Here is a 22,395-nt window from a genome sequence, read left to right as displayed (position 1 = left end):
AGGTATTAGAAAAGTGACAGTAGTTTGGTGACAGCAATTTGGGAATTCCAGGTATGGCCTTCCAGAACAAAACCAGATAAAGTGTTGTTAATATAATAATTTTCAAGTTCCAGGTTATTTAATTATATAATCAAATTTAATTATATAAACAACGTTTAGTTGGTAAATAAAGAATTTTTTTCAAAAAGTGATAAGTTTTGGGTCCAAAAAAGTATAATGTGAGAGCGAATTGTTTGTATTCCTGAGAATATCTTCTGGCCGTTGGGACTTTTTTCTGCAACAGTGCCTGAGTTTTTACAATTTAGGCCAATGATTTATTAAGAAATTTGTCACATAATTTTTTAAACTGCTCTTACTCTTGTTTTGTACCGTTTTGTTTTTTACATATTTTTCTATTCAAAAGTTTTCTTTTTAAAAACCTGATTTTACATTTCAGTTTAGATTCACGTGGCAAGTTATACGTAAAAGATGCTGATGTTTGTAATGATACTGAAGGTGATAACTGGGAAAGATCTTTTGTAATTCTTGTAGAAATGTGTCCATCTTTTCCTTACTGGGGCTGATAGAAACTTGTTTAGAGGATATTACCTGTAAATTTTCCGCCGCAGGCGTTATTCTATTATCTGAAAAATCACATCTTTTTATTATTGAAATTATTGATATTTACCTAATTTTTTACTTGACAATATTTGAACTTTTTTCGGCGGCTCCTCAGACGTATTCGCGCAGATATCTTTAGATTCGGTAAAAATTGACGGCAAAGCATTGTCATACAAGAGTTTTCGTCGTGAAGATGTGCATAAAAATTTATTTTCAAAATGATTTTCGCAAATTCTGTATCTAGTTAAATCCTCCTCTAACAAATCTTGTCTTTTAGTAGCTTTTAACAATAGCTCACTCCTATAACATCAGATGTTTTTTAATAAAAATTTAATGTCTTGTTAATATCTCTTTGATTTTTTAAGATTATTTTGACTATCTTCAATAACAGGGCGTTATTCATTCTTACTAGTAACTAAAATTTACTGTTTTCAAGACAGGATTTTTTTCACACTTATCAAAATATTTCTTGAAAAAATACTATTTGAACTATTTCTAACGCACATAGCTTGAGTAACCATTTTATGTAAGTTTCGAGATTAATATAATTAATATGATATAAGTAATATGCCGCTTAATCAGTATTTAAAAAGTAAATCAATTTATTAATGATACTACATACCTTACTTCATCCTTTGGCAATCTAAAAAATGATATTCCTTGACCCGTCTTAGATGAACACCCTACACAAATACACGTATATCCAACCATTATTAAAAATATAACAAAACTATTTAAACACACTTGATAAATATAAAAAATTTCCAATAATCAGCCCGTCAATTTAACACTACAATAAGCGCATGTACTGTCGAGGTTATTCAGGAACTGACAATAAGCTTAAGCCTACAGACTAAGTGAGCTACTAAGCGACTACCCTTTTGGTAACTCAAAGTGGGAGGAGTTTACCAAAACTCGGTACCAGAGTTATCGCCAGGGTTTCGCATCTGTGTTGGGTTAATCTGTGGTTTTACCACATTTAAGGCAACTCATTTTAAATTTATCTTGATACAATTAAAAATGTTTCTGTACCTATATTGACTGTACTATTTATTTATTTTCAGAAGTCACAAAAAAAGGAACAATTAGCAACTAGATGTTAGTGGTTTTTTGCTCAATTTCTTGTTGTCAAACTTTTAAACACACAAAAGTGGATTATTGATGAAACAAGAGTGCACTTTAGATTAAACAGCTAATTAATACATTCAACAGATGGCAAATTTACTTGGCTACACGCTGACATCAAACACAGTTTTTAATTATAAGTACAAACCAAGATTTGGACAAGAAATTCACAGAGCCACTTTAACAGCATGTTTTGTTAATGACTGTACTCCTCTTTGTCATTTAAAGCTTGCTGTGTGTCTTTGCTGCTGTAGAGACTCTTCCATTTCTTCCTGTCCTTGCAATGAACTTTCCAGTCTTTAACACCTTGGCTGCGTTTAGAGATATTTATAAACTTACGTTGGGTGCTTTACAAGGCATATGTCCTATATACCCCATTTGCCCCCGTGAGTTACCACACAGTTGATGCAGCCAACCGTTAGTCCCGGCGCATATTGAACCTAAGCGAGTCACAACCTGCCCCGGTGGGACGGGTGACCTGTGCAGTTATTTTTCTAGCGTGCCGCATATTAAACACGAGCTAACCCGACCGTCGGCTGTCGCCGTAACGAATAGAGACGGGCAAAATAAGTGCAAACGTGTAGCGGTTACTATTAATACCGGTTCTCAGTGGTACTGAGTACAAATACTGATTACAAAATACTGATGTATCTGATCCTTGTACTGAATTGAGTAGGCAACTAAAAAACGGTAGTTCCGTACATGTAACTAGTAACGTTTTAAAAATATCTTACACGTCCCTAGTAGTCGTAGCGGTATGACTTTCGAAAACATCGAATTTGATCATAAGCGAGGTGCATAAAAAGATATCTTACACTGAGTATTCTATTTCTACATACCTTTATAATAACAAGCATAAGTTAAACACTGCATTGATTGTGATTGCAAAAACGGTTCGCATGTTTTAAATAAGATTTTTGCTGATTATGCTTTTGCTAAAATATTAAATAACACAAAAAATACAATTCACAACCATCATTTAATTTTTAACGATAAACAAAAGTCTAATAAATATATGATGACAAGTTTAAAATTGATCGACTTTGTCGATAACAGTGTCATTAATAGATATTTTTTACCATGAATCATTTTCCAATGATTGTGTGGATTTAGAAATACATACTAAACAATTTTTTTATCTGTATAAAGGAGATTATAATTATGACACATTATGGTACTCCTTATTTTTCAAATAATATGCTCTTGTAAACGCATAACTTTGATTTATTGGCAAAAGCCACACTAACTACAGAGCCGTGCGGTACATCTTTTCAATATGATGCAAGTCTTCGAAATGCCGCCTCTTAAGTATTACAGAAACTTAACTTTTATTTTTATTAAATGAACCTACACAAAATGAAGGACACCTTTTATTTTAAAAGCAAAACATACTTTATAGACCTGGATCCGGCAAACTGAAAATTTGTTAGTAGCTTAACGGTGTCTATTCGGACAAACTTTGATGTACAGGAACACTGGAACAGGGGAAGGTTTAATAGTGGAACAGTTTAAAAATTTGGAACGTCACATTACGAAAACGTCCCATGTATTTTGTCGGACAAAACAACCAATCGATTTGTTACCCTATCATTAAACTCTCATTCAAAAATCAGACTGCTATTACTAACCAACATGATTCCTGTTATTTGACATGTTCTTCCTGTTTCACTCAATAAAATGGCCAGTTAGTGATAAAAACCAGTCTAATTTTTCCATGAGAGTTTAATGAAATGGTAACAAATCAATTGGAAGTTCTGTCCGACAAAATATATGGAACGTTTTTGTAGTCTGACGTTCCAAATTTTTAACCTGTTCCACAATTAAAACTTCCTCTGTTTCAGTGTTCCCGTACATCAAAGTTTGTCTGACGAGACACCGTTAAGCTATTAACAAATTTTCATCTTGCTATTAATCAACTTTTTGTTGGTACGCGGGATCCAGGCCTAGAAATACAATGTCACAAATGATGGCGTAATCCCTTTTCTATAGGTATAAAAATTTTGTAAATATCATTCATTTCTTAAATCTACACAACAATATCATTAAAAACCGTTAAGCATATCTGTGAATATCGCACAACCCTCAAATAAAATGTGTCATCATACCGGGCTTGTTCATGCTTAAAAATAAAATATGTAGACAAGATATAAATATATGTAATAAGTAAGCAGTTTTTGCAACGACAATCCAATCACAATCAGTGTTGTTTATAATAATAGTAATTCCGAACGAGTGCTATTAGCTTTTCTACGTCCATCTCGAAAACAAAACCGCAACTGAGAATTGAGTCACGCGTCCCACGACACCAGAAAACTGTACGCCGATGACAAACGTTCGCATGCTAGACCTGGCACTGTATTCACTGATATTAGGATGCGCAGAACTCTCTACGCACCTCGCCGGTGCCAGGTTGTGTTCGCTTAGGATCAATTTGCGCCGGCACTTAGTGTAGTATGAGGTCTATTTGTCCTGTAACGCAGCCAAGGTGTTAACCTTCATTGCTCTTACATCTTCTTCTACATCATCCAGTCATCTTCTTCTAGGCCTTACTCTACACCTGGGCCAAAGTGGTTTCCAGTTGGTTATCCTTCTCAACATATCTGAATGTGGGTGTCTCTGTATATGTCCTATCTATGTCTATTCTAAGTGAAGAGAATTGATGTATCTGACTATATTTTCTGCCTTTAATTTTTCTTTAATTTTGGCATTTATTTTCATTCTTATTTATCACTCTCTTGTTACATTGTGGCCCGTGTCGTTCTCATTATTTTTCTATCAAATTTCAGAATCTATCTTCTCATCTTCTTCTTTCTTGTTAATTATTGTTGTTGCTTCCAGCCCATATGTAACAACAGGTCTTATTAAGGTCCTATATAGATCCATATTTGTTCTCTTACTTAGATTCTTGCTTCTCAGTAGACTTCTATTCATTCCATATATGTTTTTTGACTTTCAGAATTCTTTCCTCTGCTCTCTCTTTTTCGGGTTTTTCCTATTATTACTCCCAAGTAGCTAATGGTGGATATAGTTATAAATATATGGTTCTGTGTTATTAGATATTTCTGAGTTGTCTCATCCTTCCCTATCGTCATGTATTTTGTTTTGTGCAGGTTTATCTCTAGCCCTATTCTCTTTGCTTCCTTATCTAATTTCTCAATTGCTATTAATCCTTATATTACAATTTTTTAAATATGTAATTAGTTAGGAATTGAACTTGATTTTACCCTTTCTACATGATTATTTTTCTCCCAATTTATCAATGACCACCGTGAACATCTCTAGTGACATAGGTATCGGAAATGATATCAATATTTTTTCATGTTCTGTATTGCTACCACATTTTTCTTTCATTAAGTATTCCTTTTTTTTTTTCACAACACTTTTATAACCTTCACACAATATCACAGTGCATATGACTATTTAAACTGTCTTCTTCTTTAAGTGCTGTCTTCCAATTGGAGGTTGAATATCATCATCACTATCTTTACTCTATCTGCCACTGTTCTGAATAGTTTGATTCAAATGAATTAGTTTCTAAATCATTATTTACCATACAATCGAATAAATGAAAATGTTGATATGCCAGTTTATAGAATCTATATTTACTGACATAAATATTGAAATTGTCAACACACCATATTAAACTATATGTCTACAAAATACTTACAGCACTCACAACTTACATAAAATGTAACTATATATAGCTGTGAAAATTATCTATTTGACAAAAACTCTTTTCCAATAATCGAGGATTGTCAATAGAACATGATATATGTTATTATTCATTCCCTTATATTCATCATAATCATCATTTAGAATTACAATCCCTAGGGATTATACCTAACTCCATGGCATTCAAAATCTTATTCTTGGATGAGGTGGATTACTTACTATCTTCCTCTTTCATGTTAATTATTGTAGTTGCTTCCATCCCATATGTAACAACAGGTCTTATTAAGGTCCTATATAGATTCATCTTTGTTGTCATACTTGGATTCTTGCTTCTCAGTAGACTTCTATTCATTCCATTTTTTTGCCTATCAGAATTCTTTCCTTTGTTCTCTCTTTTTAGGGGTTTCCCTGTGGTTACTCCCAAGTAGCTAAAAGTAGATATAGTTTCAAATATATAATAATTTTGTGTTATTTGATATACCTATCTCAGTTGTCGCATCCTTCCCTCATCTATCTATTCTGAATTGTCTCATCATCATGTATTTTGTTTTGTGCAGGTTTATCTCTAGCCATATTCTCTTTGCTTCTTTATCTAATTTCTCAATTGCTCTTAACCCTTATACAGGGTGATCAACTTCTGTGACAAAGTTCAATATATCTGTTATTATACAAGATATGAAAAAAAGTTGTTAATAAAAGTTATAGACACCTTTAATGTACACATTTTAAAATTAGTGAGGAATATACAGGGTCTTCCATAACACGGTGCCAAACCAAAGTTATGTTTTTTTTAAATGGAACACCGTGTATTTTATTCAAAATCTGGTTTCTCTACATTTTTCTGATTAAAAAGATATAACACTTGTCTAGGGTTATACTGAGCGTTTCAAAGTTATGAGCACTTTTATTAAAAAATCATACTGATTTTATCGCCCTGTATGATTCTAACGGTGTAATATAAACTTATTTTTTTACTGCCGTTGACTGTCAATATTAAAGTAGTTTTATATAACAACGTACAATTTTTTTATCACTACACAAATTGTATACATCATCATCATCATCATCATCATTGGCTCGACAGCCCTTTCTGGGTCTTGGCCTGTTCCAGGATTCTTCTCCACTCTGATCTGTTTCGTGATTTTTTTCTCCAGTTTTTTATTTTTAAGGTTTTTATATCATTTTCTATTTGTTCTAAATATCTCAGCTTCGGTCTTCCTCTTGTTCTTTTTCCTACTGGCATCTGTTTGAATATTTTGTTTGGTATTTCGCCTTCTTCCATTCTTTCTACATGTCCCATCCAACACAGCCGTCCTATTTTAATGAATGTTATGTATACGTCCAAATTGTATACAGGGTAAGCCAAAATGTAAATAAAAGATTTTCTTCATATTTTTAAATGGAACACCCTGTATTTTATATTATCATCGAAAAGTTCTATCATTATACTTGCATATCTTTTTACATTATTATCTTGCATATCTATCAACAACTTTTTTTCATATATTGTATAATAACAGATATATTGGACTTTGTCACAGAAGTTGATCACCCTGTATAACAATTGTTTTAGATAATTAGTTAATTGAACTTAATTTTACCCTTTCCACATGATAATTTGTCTCCCAATTTATCAATGACCACTGTTAACATCTCTAGTGACAATATATATCTGAAATGATCAATATTTTTTTATGTTCTGTATTGCTACCACATTTGTCTTTGTCTCACCCTTCCCTATCGTCATGTATTTTGTTTTGTGAAGGTTTATCTCTAGCTGAAATGACATAAATATTGTTTCATGTTCTGTATTGCTACCACCTTTTTCTTTCATTATCCCTTCTTTTTTTTCACAAATTTTTTTAACCTTAATACACAATACCACGGTGCATATTACAATTTCAACTGCCTTCTTCTTTAAGTGCTGTCTCCCAATCAGAGATTGAATATCATCATCACTTCTTCTTCTTCTACGGCACTACAGCCCAAATTGAGCCTTGGCCTCCTTTATTTTTTGCCTCCACCCTTGCTTGTCTGTGGCTGCTCTTCTCCATACACGGACTCCTAAAAGGGCTTGTGCGTCGCTGTTTACTGTGTCTTCCCAGCGCTTTCTTGACTTTCCAACCGGTCTCCTTCCCTGCATTCTACCATTCAGTGCTCTTTTTGGTAGCCTATCCTCTCCCATTTTTATCACATGCCCGGCCCATTGCAATCTCTGTATTCTAATGAAGTCTGACAGGAGTGTTTCCTTATAGAGTTGATAAAGCTCGTTGTTGTATCGACTTCTGAAGATTCCGTTTTCACTCACAGGTCCTAGTATTCTCCTCAGTACTTTCCTTTGTGTCGAGTTTGTTTTTGGATGTTTCTTTCAGGACCCAGGCTTCACTGCCATAGCATGTTATTGGTCGAATTAAGTTTTTATAGATTCTCATCTTTGTATTTCGGTGGACACTTTTAGACCGAAATATATGGGAGAGGGCAAAATAAACTCTGTTTGCCTGCGTTATTCTCTTCTGTATTTCTCCATCTTCTGATCCGTCGGCATATATTTCTACTTCCAGGTATGTAAACTTTTCAACCGTTTCAATGTCATCTTCATGTATAATGTTTTGTGGGGCTATATTTCTTCTCTGAGTCATTATTTTTGTTTTTCTGTGTTAATTTCCAGACCTAGCATTTTTGTCTTTGGTTTTAACTCTGCGTATGTTTCCCGTGCTCCTGTTGATGTTCTACTCATAATATTAATATCATCGGCATAAGCGGCCAATTAAACCGTTCGGTTGGTCAGTAGGTTTCCTCATCCAGTTTGCATTTTCCTAACCGCAAACTCCAGTGCCAGGTTAAACAATGTTGGGGCCAGCCCATCTCCCTGCTTTAGCCCCTGCGAAATTTTGAAAAAGTCTGTCCGGTGGTTTTGTATTCGTACACCTTCTCCGGTTCTCCTTTCTATGCTCCTTCCACCTCTTATCTTGCCCTGTATTATCAGTCTTATTTAATATCGCTGTCTTCTCATTAGGTACATGTTCCAGATATTTTGACTGTTCTATTTGTATTGTGTTTATTATTTTGTATTCTTTGCCCATTTTTCACAATACACAAGACTGTAGCTTATTTATGTGTTCTTGCTGCAATGTCCAGCTTTTAAGTCCATGTTGTAGTATAGAAAACACTCGGAGCTTGTAGTCCCACTTCTAATATAAGGTCTTTATTGCAGAAAATTGTTTTCATTTTTACAAACACATTTCTTGCTATTTCTATCCTGACCCTTATTTCTGTTTGATCATCATTTTCTGAAATCCAGGTTCCCATCTGTTTATATTTATCAACCCTTTCTATCGGCTCATCTTCCAAATGTATGTTTATATGTATATTTGTTTTCTTTGTTATTATCATATTATCATATATTTAGTCTTTTTATATTAATTTTTAGTCCATATTTTTGTACAGAAACAGTGTTTAATAATAAATAATTTATGAAGGATTTTTCGTTTTAACTGATTTTTATTTTGGCATTCCAAATTGTGCAAAATTGGAACAAATTAATAACCTTGCTTACCGTCATAAATAAAATTTTTACGACCATCATACATAAAAGATTAACAAACAAGGTTGAATTTCGAGCTAATCAAGCAGGTTTTAGACCAGAATCTTCCTGCATAGACCACATTAATACTGTGAGTTTAATAATGGAACAGTCGGTTGAATGGAACACACCTCTATACAGTTCACCAAATATAGCTGAAAGTGTGAAAATAACTTCGATCGTGATGCGCATTCGTCAAACGACAGATCTCGCACTCGCACTGACTGTCCAGACCGTTTGTATGTGCGTTCTCACTTCATTGTTGGCGCAGGCAATGGGAATTTCACACTTTCAGCTATATTTGGTGAACTGTACATGGTTTTTGTTGATTTCGAACGTGCCTTTGACAGCCTATCTCATGCTGCTATATGGAAAATTTTAGAGCTAAGAAACATTCCTCATAAAATAATTTCCATTATAAAGTCACTGTACACTGAGGCGACGTGCAGCGAGACACACAATGGGATGAACAGTGACGAATTTGACGTACTTACTGGAGTGAGACAGGGATGCGTGCTTTCTCCGTTTCTGTTTAACATAGCTTTAGACTATGTTCTCTCCAAACTAGACTTCGACACAAAAGGGATACAATGGACGTTAACCACACGCCTAAGTGATCTAGAATACGCCGACGATATCTGCCTGTTAGGACAAAGGTTCCAGGATGTGGCCGACCAATTGTAAACACTATCCACTGAGGCCAATAAAATAGGTTTAAAAATCAATATTAGTAAAACCAAATCCATGAGAATAAATGCAAGGAACAACACGCTATTTAATGTCGACAACATTGAAAAGATTGAAAGTGTGGAAAACTTTACGTATCTTGGAAGTGTCATAACAGAAAGCGGAGGTACAGAAGACGATATTCGTATGAGGATACGACAAGCCGGACAAGCTCAACAAGCATTCAGCATGCTTAACCCTGTTTGGAGGTCTGGGGAATATACTACAAGGACAAAGATCAGAATATTCCAGTCAAATGTTATGTCTGTTCTACTCTATGGATGTGAAACCTGGAAAGTGACAAAATCCCTTACAGACAAATTGCAAGTCTTTGTTAACAAATGTCTACGAAGAATTGTCCGTATTTTCTGGCCAAACACCATCAGAAACGAAGATCTGCTACACCTGACCCAACAAAAGAGGGTAGTAAAATGAAATAAAGTCCAGAAAGTGGGGGTGGATAGGTCACACACCCCGAAAAGATAGTTCCAGTATTGCAAAAACTGCCCTAGAATGGAAAACCCAACTACCCCAAGGAAAAAGAAAACGAGGTCGCCCAGCACAAACTTGGAGAAGATCCATCATGGACGAGGATAAGAGGTCAAGGAAAGTCTTGGAATGAGGTGAAGGTCCTAGCGCAAAATAGAACCCGATGGCACGTTTTCACTGAAGCTCTATGCTCCACTTAGGAGTTCAAGAACATTATATATATTTTGGCATTTCTGTAGATAACCATGCAGCGAATAGAATATTTATATTAAACAAGTAATACAGATATTTAAATATTTGAAATTATAGGGGTTATCTACTAAATGGCATCATAGGGATTATCTAGCAAAATATGCAATCTTTATATCATTAGATAGCATGCTTTCTTATAAACAATGGTAAAAATCCGACAATTACTATTTCTGTCCTAGAATTTTCCAATTACTTTTCAGAGACACTATCACGGTTAAATTTTAATAATAAAAAATATTTCATTTTGTTTTTTAAATGTTGATTTAAATAATAGTTTATAAACTTTTGCAATAATTGTTAAAAGTGCAACAACTTCAAGAATTCTTTCCGTGTCCTTTATAATAATTGATCTCACCATCGATTCTGATAGATCAAATTTCTTTGCAAATTCACAAAATTTCATTTTTGTTTCAAAATCTTTAATTTGGTTAAATTTACATTTCAAATATGATGCTTTTCTTTTCTTGTTTGATACAGGAGGATCAGTTTCCTTTCATTTGGATATCATTAGTCTTTCAAGTGTCTATTTAGATATAAAATAAACAATCCAGCTATAAAAATAACAAACACTTCCTGGGTAGACAAAACTGTAGATAAGCAATACCTAATACAAAATAAATTGTAGCTAATATGTCATGATCTGATTTTGTGAGAAAATTCCAAACATACATGGGATGAGCAATAGTGTGTTGGCAGCATGGGCGTCATTTGGGGGGGGGGCAAGGGGAGCAAATGCCCCCTTGCAAGAGGTAATAAAAAAAAAAAACTGTTTCGAAGATGTTTTTAAGACATTTGGTAAAAGATGGCAACGTCGCAACGTTGTAACCAAAGAACACTCAAGAAACTCCTAACGGTCGCACTTCTTAGCGCAGCATTGCATCATAGATCACTAATCAGTTGCTTCTTGTTCTTAATGTACTCTACTGCTGCACACGTCGTATGTCGTATACTGACTGCAGACTGCTGTTCAGTCAGATAAGTTATCGTCGAATATTATAAACGCGTATTTTCTGCATGATTGACAAAAATACAACCTATTATTTGCTTTAATAGTGTTTTAATAACAAAACTAAGGCAAGCCGCACACCAACGAAACATGAAACGAAAAACATGAAACGTAAAACACGTTTCATGAAAATTAAACACGGCTAAACAAATCTTGAAGTCCGCCTACCAATGAAATGAGTGTGATTCATGCTCATAACACATTTTTATTTTAGGAAAGTTTCATAAATGGCCGGACGTCTATTTGTTTAGCAGTGTTTTATTTCCATGAAACGTGATTTACGTTTCATGTTTCTTTGATGTAATAAAAGAATCTGATTAAGGCCTAAGGAATTAACACAGGTAAATATATCAGTGCCATACATGCATAAAATTATTTTATAATATAAATATGTATATTCGACATTGGTCATTCAATTACTGTTATTATTACTTTTGCCATTTCATATGATTTTAAGATAGATGAGCATAATATTATTCATAAGAAAGTTAGATTCAATCAATTTGGATTGTATATTTGACAAACATTTTTTTTATTATTTTTTTATTATTTTTTAAAAAATCCTAATGTATTTTAATGTTTTAATAAATTTTGAAAACATCGAGTGACATATGTACTTACCTATGACTGTCGAATATTGTTGTAAAATTAAAAATATATTTCAAGTTATAATTAATAATTACTAAAATTTAACTGTTTTAAAATATTTATATTTTCCGACGGGAATTTTTCTTACCTACGTCCATTGCTAGCAGTATACAGTCTTTTTGCTGATTCCTTGTATCTTGCTTGCAGAGAATGGATATAAGGAAGTTCCTTAAAAAGGTAACACACCCTTCCCATAATCTGACAATACTGAAAGTCAAAATGAACATCTGCATTTAACTAAAAAACTTAAATATGAGGCGTCAGAAGATCTGGATATCCCGTTACCCGGACCCTCATCTGAAGAAAGAAGAACTTATCAAAATCAAAATGACTTGGGTTTCTTCGTAGAGAACACGGCAATATCAGACAACAAAAAATATGACCTTCTAAAAAATCCCTATGTACCAAGTGCTCAATATAACTTTAAAAACGACGTAGGTGTAAACGCTAAACGTTGTTTTAAAAGGTCGTGGCTTAGCGACTATGAATGGATGGTATATTCTCCAAAACTAAAGGGTGCTTTATGCAAATTTTGAGTCCTATTTAAACCTGTTACAAAAAGAGGATTTTTAGGTTCTTTTGCAATCAAGGAGTTTAGTAATTACAAAAAGCTCCCCGAAATTGCTAAAGGACACCAAAATTCAGAATGGCATAAGCAATCAACAGGTCGAGCAAGTTCCTTTACCAAAATTATTTCTGGCGAACAACCAACTGTTTACGAACAGCTTAATATTCAATTCAATTTTATTAAGGTAATTTTTATTTTTGCCCCACCCTGGAAAAGTTTGTAACGACGCCCATGGTTGGCAGTAATTCTATCTCACTGATAAAATCGAAGGGTGGTGTGATGCTCAAATGACTAATCAACAAGAATTGAAAATTGGTATCAAATGATGAATCAACAAGATTTGAAAAACATCAAAAAATGCTTTAAAATTAGTTTTTGGTTTTGAACAAATTGGGTAAACAGTGATATTTTACTATTTTACTACTCTTACTACTTTGGACAGCAGCAAATATTTTGTTGCTTTATGAGAACTACTACATACATCTATATACATGATTTTCCAGTATGAAAACATTGTTTTATCTGCTAAGCTTATCCTGTGATTTACCAATTCTTGCAAAATTTTAATTTCAAGTTTTGGGGTGCTATTTAACAAGTTAATAATATCTCTAGTTTTCTGGCAATTTTTATCACTTTTTGAATAGCACCATTAGTTGCCTAATTTTCCATGCATTTCTTTAAGTGAACGACGAATCAATACATATTTATATTTATGCCAAAAGTTCCTTGAAAATTATCACCTTAGAATTATATATTTGTTAGTATAATTCATAGATTTGTATCCTGTCTAGTGAGTTTATGTTTAGAAGTATCTAAAAAAGTTTTTACAACTTGTGCTGTACAGCATTTAAATTAGTTTATTATTAAAACCTAAAAACAAAAATATATAACTAGTGCTCCCTTCACAAGATTAGCAAAACATTTTTTGAGAAGCTATAACTTTTTTGAGAAGGATGGTATGTAAATAATGTCAAAATATTTTAATTGTCATATATTTTAGCTAAACAAATTCACAAAAACCATCTCTCTAGGGTTAAAACATCATATAAGTTATCACCAGTGATATACAGGGTGCCTGGAAACTCTCCCGACAAAGGAAGACAGGAGATTACTCAGATAATTTTAAGACAATTTAACCCAATTCACCTAATATTGCGAAAATGTTTCCTTAGAAAGCTAGAGCTCTTTGAAGATGGCGTCTTGTAATTATATTTTTTAATACATATCTCCAAAACCAGGAGGTGGACCCAAAAAATTACAGTGTGGAGACCAAGAGAAGACAGAAGAAGTAGAGGTAGACCACCTACAAGATGGACAGACGACGTCAAAAGGATTGCTGGGAATTGGTTGCAGAAAGCCCAAGACCGACAAAACTGGAAGAAATAAGGGGAGGCCTATGTTCAACTTTGGATTCAGAAGGCTGGATGATGATGATGATCTCTTTAAACTAATTTTGAATTTGTTTAAAAAATTCTTTCCCCCGGCACCCTTCTGATTTGTTTAAAGGGGACATATTTGAACAGGAATCCGCAAAAAAAACGAATCAGAAAATTTTTATTTTGGATACAGTAACACAGTAATATTTTAAAAGTTAAGAATTTACATTGTGAATGTTAATGACACTTTCTTTAAATCCAGTTATTGAAACTGATAAATTTAAAATAAATAATCATAGTACAAAATGGCAATTAACATGTTTCTACATTAGTTTCAATTCAAGCTGTTTGTTGCAAACTTATTAAATCTGAAAACCATTTCAATTAAATACACAGCTGAAAAGTACTCCCACTTAAATCTACTTATAGTAGAGACCAGTGGTGTAGTGGTAAAATTAGCTGTGCCGGAGCTATACCTCTACCGGAAAATTTTTGAAAATTAGCCTACTACCCAAATCGTGAGTTTTAAGGCCCTTTGGCAAATGTTTTGAAAAGTTTAATAATTAAACTAATTAATGATCTTTTAGAGTGATAGTAGTTACAGTAGGGCCTCCTACACATTCTCCTCCAAAGAATAATTTTAACTTTAAAATATGGTAAGACTTTCTTAAGGTAGATTATTACAGTTTGATACCTTAAAAACTGTTTTTAAGGTATCAAACCATAATAATCTACCTTAAAAACTCTATAATTTAAGTTGGAAGCCTTGCTGACAAAAATTAAAAAAACACTGGTGTAAGTTAGGCAAATATTGTAAATGACTAAGTTTTCATTTTCAGTAGTATTAATTTATTATTGTGAAAAAATACACCCACAAGTTACATTAGTATATATATTTTTTATTATTTAACACACACAAACATTATAATATGTGCCAAAAGAATTAAGAATTATTTGAAAAAACTACATACAGTACAAATAACTTGTGTATTTAACAAAATACATGTAATAAATACATCAGATTAATTATAACATACATACTCAAAGTAAGTGCCAAAATGCATCCTTCTTTGCGTTCTTCCAGTAGGTATCCGCGACACGTAACGTAATAATTGGAGCAGAAACACTAAATTAATATACAGTGCACGTGCACTATGCAAAGCAGACGAGACGCAACTACAACTGAGCAGGATTAGCATGGCCGGGTGGGCTGGAGATGCGCAGTAGCTACGGAGTGGATTTCAGTGGTGGGGGAAGCGACTCCGGCGACTCAGTCTGTTGCCGCTCTCACTGCCGTGTGTATCGCTCCAGTCTACAGTGTACAGGGCCAGCTCGCTCCGCTACCGCTCCTCGGGCGGGGCGCGGGTGATCGGAGCGTCGAGTGAGCTAGAGAGAAATCGAGGGGGAGAGGCGAGAGATAAGAAGGACACAATATTTCAATATTGTTGTGGCTATTCCTCCTTCCGTGGTGGGGGGAGGGTTGTGGTGACACGGACACGGTAGTGCTGGGCGCGGACCGCTGAGATGTCTATCCATCAACTATCCCGTCTGCCAGTCGCTCGCTCAACTTTTGCGCTTACAATGACGAACTACCTAATCGTAGCTGCGTATGCCTTAACTGATTAACCACGATAACTAACGTGTAAAAATTACTTAGTAAAGGACAAAACAATATTTTCTAAATAAAACAATTTCAGATCTATTTTTGTCCTATATAAAAAATTCGATTGAAAAAATCGTAGCCGGAGCGCCGCTCCCCCTTCAAAAGCTGTGCCGGAGCGACGCTCCGGACCGCTCCGGCTCCACTACACCACTGGTAGAGACGAAATGAATTTAAAAAACGCACGTGACAATTTTATATAACAGTTTACTTAAATTCAAAATTAATCATTATAATAAGTATGTATAACAATAAGGGAAAAACTCTTTTAGACCAGGGCGCATCTGTAAAAATATTAGTACATTTGGACGTTGAGAGGTGACTCAAATTTCTTTGCAGAAATTACTTGAAAATAAATTAAATAATAATATTTGAGTTATCCTCCCTCTCAAAAAGGTCTGGAACACTGTTTAAATAATCAAAATGTCAAAAAATGAAGGAAAATTTCGATTTTTTCTTCGTTTTTTGATTATAACTTTAAAAGTATTCATTTCCGAGAAAAGTTTTACTGACATAAAAGTTGAGTAATTAAATTTCCTACAATATAGAATTGGTTAATAATTTAAAAAATATTACCCTTGTTGCAAAATAGCAATAATTGCGAAAAAACATACAAAAACAAGTATTCGCATTTTACGTTTTTCAACCATTTATGCTACACTTAGGACCTTCATATTTCACCCAGAAAAAATCTATGATACAGTAAAACAAAACTGTAAATTTCATTAAGATCGGTTCAATAGATTTTGCAAAATAAATTTTGCAATCCAGCTTTCGTAAAAAAAATTCATTTTTTCAAAATGTTACAGGACTGAAAATAAAGCAGATAGCAAGTTGAAATTTTTTTTACTTATAGAAGTGTACTGTACCTTTCATTTGCAATTTTGAAAAATTAAAATCGATTAACACCACGGTGTCAGGAATTTTTTTAAATAAACATTAATTATTGGTGCTACGCGCAGGACAGCGGATAGTTTGCTCTGATTGGGCATTCCAATGACCTTTGATAATGATTGATACATTTTAATTTTCATTACATTTCGATATAAATAAATAAATTTGTTTATTGCAAAATAAAAACATATACTCTATCCTTTGAAATAACACTTTATCAGCAAAAACTTTCTTTGTTCATATATTTTAACTTAAAAAATAAAAGTTAAAAAATCAAACTAATTTTATTATTGTTTGTGAAATATTGTTTAAACAATTGCACTAAACAGTTACTCTATCCTTTGAAATAACACTTTGTTTAGCAAAAACTTTCTTTGTTCATATATTTTAACTTAGAGAATACAAAGTTTATTATTTTTAAACATATGCAATTGTTTAAACAATATTTGACAAACAATAATAAAATTAGTTTGATTTTTGTGGAATTAAAATATTAAAATACAACAAAATATAGAGTAAGAAAATAATATATTAGATAAAGATTGGAAGAAATTTTGGTGGAAATCAACTTGTGTGAATCGAACACCGCTGTCGTGAGCGTAGCACCAAAAATTATTGTTTATTTAAAAAATTTCCTGGCGCCGTGGTAATTAATCGATTTTAATTTTGAAAATTGCAAATGAAAGGTACAGTACACTTCTATCAGTATAAAAAAATTTCAACTTGCTATCTGCTTTATTTTCAGTCCTGTAACATTTTGAAAAAATGAATTTTTTTTGCGAAAGCTGGATTGCAAAATTTATTTTACAAAATCTATTAAACCGATCTTAATGAAATTTACAGTATTGTTTTAATGTATCCTAAACTTTTTCTGGGTGAAATATGAAGGTCCTATGTTTAGCATAAATGGTTGAAATACGTTAAATGCGAATACTTGTTTTTGTATGGTTTTTTCGCAATTATTGCTATTTTGCAATTAGGATGACTGTTTTTTAAATTTATAACCAATTCTGTATTGTAGGAAATTTAAATACGCCACTTTTATGTCAGTACAACTTTTCTCGGAAATGAATACTTTTAAAGTTATAATCAAAAAACGAAGAAAAAAATCGAATTTTTCCTTCATTTTTTGACATTTTGATTATTTAAACAATGTTCCGGACCTTTTTGAGAGGGAGAATAACTTAAATATTATTATTTGATTTATTTTCAAGCAATTTCTGCAAAAAAATTTGAGTCACCTCTCAACGTCCATCTCAAAACAGATGCGCCCTGGACTATTACAAAATTAAATTATGTATCAGTGAGAAAAATGACATCTTTTATTATGTACAACCTGTCTGATATTTTGAGTTAGTTTAGTGCAACTGATTCCTATTAGGGAGTTAAGATATTCATGTTAGCTGAGATCTCTACCGATTTTTAATAAAGTTCATTGTTAATAAAGCGGCTTCGCACACATAAGTTGAGCCAAACGTAGTACACAATTTCATGGCCAAATATTTTCAAAATTGCCAAACACTATATTGTCAATTCAATGGCGGTCCACACAAAACTAGCACACGGTCCGGATGCGGACCGCGGTCCGCCAATTGATGACCCCTGCTCTACAACAATACAAAACTTCATTTGTAATTTATAAAGTGTGTGCTATTCTCCAATGTTGTCCAAGCATTCAAATATACTCCCAAGTTTTTTAACAACTCTGGTGGAGTATTGTTAGGGTTTAATTTCTAGTTTGTTTACTCCTGTAGTGTTTTTTTTATTAATGTTAACAGTGCTCTGTGTCTTATATTCTTCTCAAAAGTTTGTGATGTGATCCACTGAAAATATTCCCAAAATACTTTAGTATATCTTTATTTCGAAAGCCTTAAGACAGTTTATTGATCCAAGGCTTTCAAAATCCAAGTTTCTACTCCAAACAATACGACAAAGTACTCATACATTCTTCTTAAAAATGTGATCAACTCAAGATATTCCCAACATACTTTGGCATATCCACATTTAGAAGGCCTCAAGACGGTTCATTGGTCAAAGTCTTTTAAAGTCCAAGCTTCTACTCCAAACAATAAGACAAAGTACTCATACATTCTTCTCAAAACTTGTAATGTGATCCTCTCAAGATATTCCCAGCATACTTTGGTATATCCACATTTAGAAGGCCTCAAGACGGTTCATTAGTCCAAGGACTTAAAGTCTAAGCTTCTACTCCAAACAATAAGACAAAGTACTCATACATTCTTCTCAAAAGCTTGTAATGTGATTTTCTCAAGATATTGCCAGCATACTTTGATATATCCACATTTAGAAGGGCTCAAGACGGTTCATTAGTCCAAGGCTTTAAAGTCCAAGCTTCTAATCCAAACAATAAGACAAAGTACTTGTATATTCTTCTCAAAAGTTTGTAATGTGATCCACTCAAGATATTCCCAACATACTTTGGTATATCCAATCCACATTTCGAAGGCCTCAAGACGGTTCATTGGTCCAAGGCTGTCAAAGTCCAAGCTTCTACTCCAAACAACAGGACAAAGTACCCGTATCATCTGACAAATCTGAGCGTGATTGCCACTCTGAGACTGATCTGTATAGCCATTTGTATATTTCGATAAGTTCCAGGAGAACATAATGCTGCCTACACTTTGATCTATCTTCAGGTCCAGAAATGTAGCCATTTTTGCGATCGTTTGGATTTTTATTAACTTAACAAATTGCAAATGAAACAAACTTTACAAGAAATGAAGTTACTAATCGCCACAATACAGAATAATCTGCATAACTCTTGTTTACAACATGAAGAACTGGGTTTTTTATTTAATACTAATTATTTTTTGGTTGTTGTAGGATGAAGAGGATGTGATATTAGATACCTGCGTTTTACTTAATAGTGGACAGATCTCAAAGACTGAAGTCAGTATTGAACAAAAGGAGCCAGTATGGGTGACTGCTGTACAAATGTTCGTCCCATTCATTGTGGCTGGGTTTGGAATGGTTGCAGCAAGTTTGTTATTAGATAAGGTACAGCATTGGCCAGTATATAAAGATGTTAGCGAGGTGTATATCCTAGTACCTGCACTTCTGGGTCTCAAAGGAAACTTGGAAATGACATTAGCGTCTCGACTGTCAACACATGCGAATTTGGGACATCTCGATACACACCATCAGAAAATCGCTTTGATCGGAGGAAATCTTGCCTTAATATTGTGCCAAGCCATTGTAGTAGGATTCTTAGCCTCAGTAGCAGCGGTGATATTCGGTTGGGTTCTAAGTGGGGACATCAATCTCAAACATGCTCTTTTGTTGTGTGCCAGCAGTATCGTCACTGCTTTTGGGGCCAGTTTTATTTTAGGTTTGGTAATGGTTGTTGTAATTATTGTTTCTAGGCATTTTCACATTAATCCTGACAATGTCGCTACTCCTATAGCAGCAAGTTTAGGAGACTTAACAACTTTGGCGTGTTTGTCATGGTTAGCTTCAGTTTTTTACCATACTATGGATACACATCCGTACTTAACATCAAGCTCTATTGTGATTGGGCTGCTAATGGTGCCTCTTTGGGCTTGGTTAGCCAGCCAAAATGAATTTGTAAACAAAGTCCTCTTCAGTGGTTGGAGTCCCGTCGTAACAGCTATGATAATTAGCAGTGTCGGTGGACTTATTTTGGACTTTACAGTTTCCCAATTTAAGGGAGTAGCTGTATTCCAGCTTGTTATAAACGGAGTTGGAGGGAATCTGGTTGCAGTACAAGCCAGTAGGATATCTACTGAGTTGCACAGTATTGCACAACCAGGGTACTTACCACCACATATGCAAGTATGCTTAAGCCCTTGTTCGGCTTTTTGTGATAAAAAAGAAACAAGCCATGCGGGTACCGCACAAATGTTGATGCTGATGGTGATACCTGGGCACCTCATTTTTTCTTATACTATAAGTTATCTCGAAGCAGGTCATACTTCATTTACAGTTATTTTTATGACGATTTACTTAGCCGCTGCTCTATTGCAAGTGTTTTTGTTGTTATACATCGCCCAAATTATGACTCTCAACATGTGGAAATTAGGAATTGATCCTGATAACTCCGCTATACCTTATTTAACGGCCATAGGAGACTTACTAGGAACAATGCTCCTAGCACTAGCTTTTCACTTACTCTTCCTCATTGGAGATAGAGATAGTGACGTTGGTGATTAAAGTGATGTTACAGATTTTCCAGGGTGGATTGTGCAAATCCCATACTTGGGGCCATAATCTTATATTTATTGTGATTATATTTTATTGTACAAATCATATTAAATTTATAGGTGCTATAGGAAATTATTTAAAATAAATTTTTATTGAACACAATTTTTTTATTTTTTGTATTTAGATAGATACGTAGATTTTTATTTAAATAGAAAAACCTAGTATACATACAATATAAAGAAAGTATAAATTTTTGATATGTTGTTTAAGCAACATTTTGAAATTATTGAGACTAGTACATTTTTTTTGTAGTAGAAGCTCCAACTATTGAGGAAGTTCTCGAGTTACTTCCTCAGCGTCTCCCTCCAGGTCTTCTTTGGTCTTCCTCTCATACTACTTCCAGGAAATTGCAGATCAGCAATTCGTCATATTGGGTGATTAATGTCTCGACGTTGAACATGACCGAACCATCTTAACCACTTCTGTACGGTGACGCACCCGTGTGCATCATGCTTGACTGTCCGCTACGTACGGTGATGCACACGGGTGCATCATGAGCTGGCGTTGGCCACTGGGTAAGCGCACGGATCTGCATATAAGGTGCGACTTGTCGTATGACGATCCGGCGCGAAGGGGTTAACCTATGCTCCTCATTTTGGCATCATTTTAAATTCTATCCTTTTTTGTTACTCCACTCATCCATCGAAGCATTTTAATTTCCGCCACATACATTCTTTATTCCTCCCGTAAGTATAATATATTACCTTTGTTTTCTCTCCTTTATATGTTTAATCCTATTTACCGTGGCCTAGTTTTCCTGTGTATGTTTTATATTATAATGTCCTGATGGGCCCCTGGACGTGAAGCGTGTGACCCATGTTAATGTGTATGTATATATATTTTCTCTTCTTTTCACTAATTGTTGTATTGATTTCCAACTTTAAATTTATCTATTCTAGTCTATTCAATTGCAAAAATTCATAAACTTTTCACTGCTCCTAATGAAATTAAAAGATCATGTAACTGGCTGTATGGCAAACTGCCAAAGCCATAAAAAAAAGTATAATATAAGAGGTTAACAAGGAAAACTGGATACTTGTACTTGGAACCAACAAAAAGATGTCATATTAGACGACATAACCACGATAAAACACTACTGCGAGACTACGAGGTATCAAGATTTTGCACGATGGAACATTGGACAAAGCCATAAGAGAAAGAAATACAGCATGTAGAAAAGCCATCACAATGTTAAACATTATTTTATGGGACCAATCCATCAGCAAAGAAAATAAAAAGAGGGTATATGAGACTATAGTGAAATACAGCTGCCAAGTATAAGAGAAAGGATTACCAACGAACGCAACAAAGAAAAATAATGGCTTATCAACAAAACAACTTATCTGGTTCGGACATATGCAAAGAATGGATGAACAACGAATAACAAAGGAAATGCTTGAATGGCAATCAGAAGGAAATAGAAAACAAGGTAGAGCGAGAAAAAGTTGGAGCGAAGGAATAGACAAAGAGCTGAGAGAAAGAAACATATAAGAGGACGTGTGGAACAACCAGACAAAGTGGCGATTGGAAGTCACAAAACGGCGGAAAATTTTA

The 22,395-nt window shown here is 34.0% G+C and overlaps 1 protein-coding gene across 3 annotated transcripts in view; it reads left to right on the top strand.

Moving 5' to 3' along the window:
• Positions 1–20,943, top strand: part of LOC126893417 (solute carrier family 41 member 1-like) — a 30,336-nt gene extending 9,393 nt beyond the window's left edge. For all 3 annotated transcript variants that reach the window (XM_050663573.1, XM_050663574.1, XM_050663575.1), the window contains exon 3: positions 19,444–20,943. In XM_050663573.1, coding sequence (XP_050519530.1) covers positions 19,444–20,790 — 1,347 coding nt within the window. In that variant the 3' untranslated portion in view covers positions 20,791–20,943. The remainder of the gene's footprint in view (positions 1–19,443) is intronic.
• The last annotated feature ends 1,452 nt before the right edge of the window (positions 20,944–22,395 follow it).

The sequence above is a fragment of the Diabrotica virgifera genome, chromosome 10, assembly GCF_917563875.1.
Source record: "Diabrotica virgifera virgifera chromosome 10, PGI_DIABVI_V3a".
Lineage (NCBI taxonomy): Eukaryota > Metazoa > Arthropoda > Insecta > Coleoptera > Chrysomelidae > Diabrotica > Diabrotica virgifera.
Note: the sequence above shows the minus strand (reverse complement) of the source record. Positions and strands in the feature narration are given on the sequence as shown.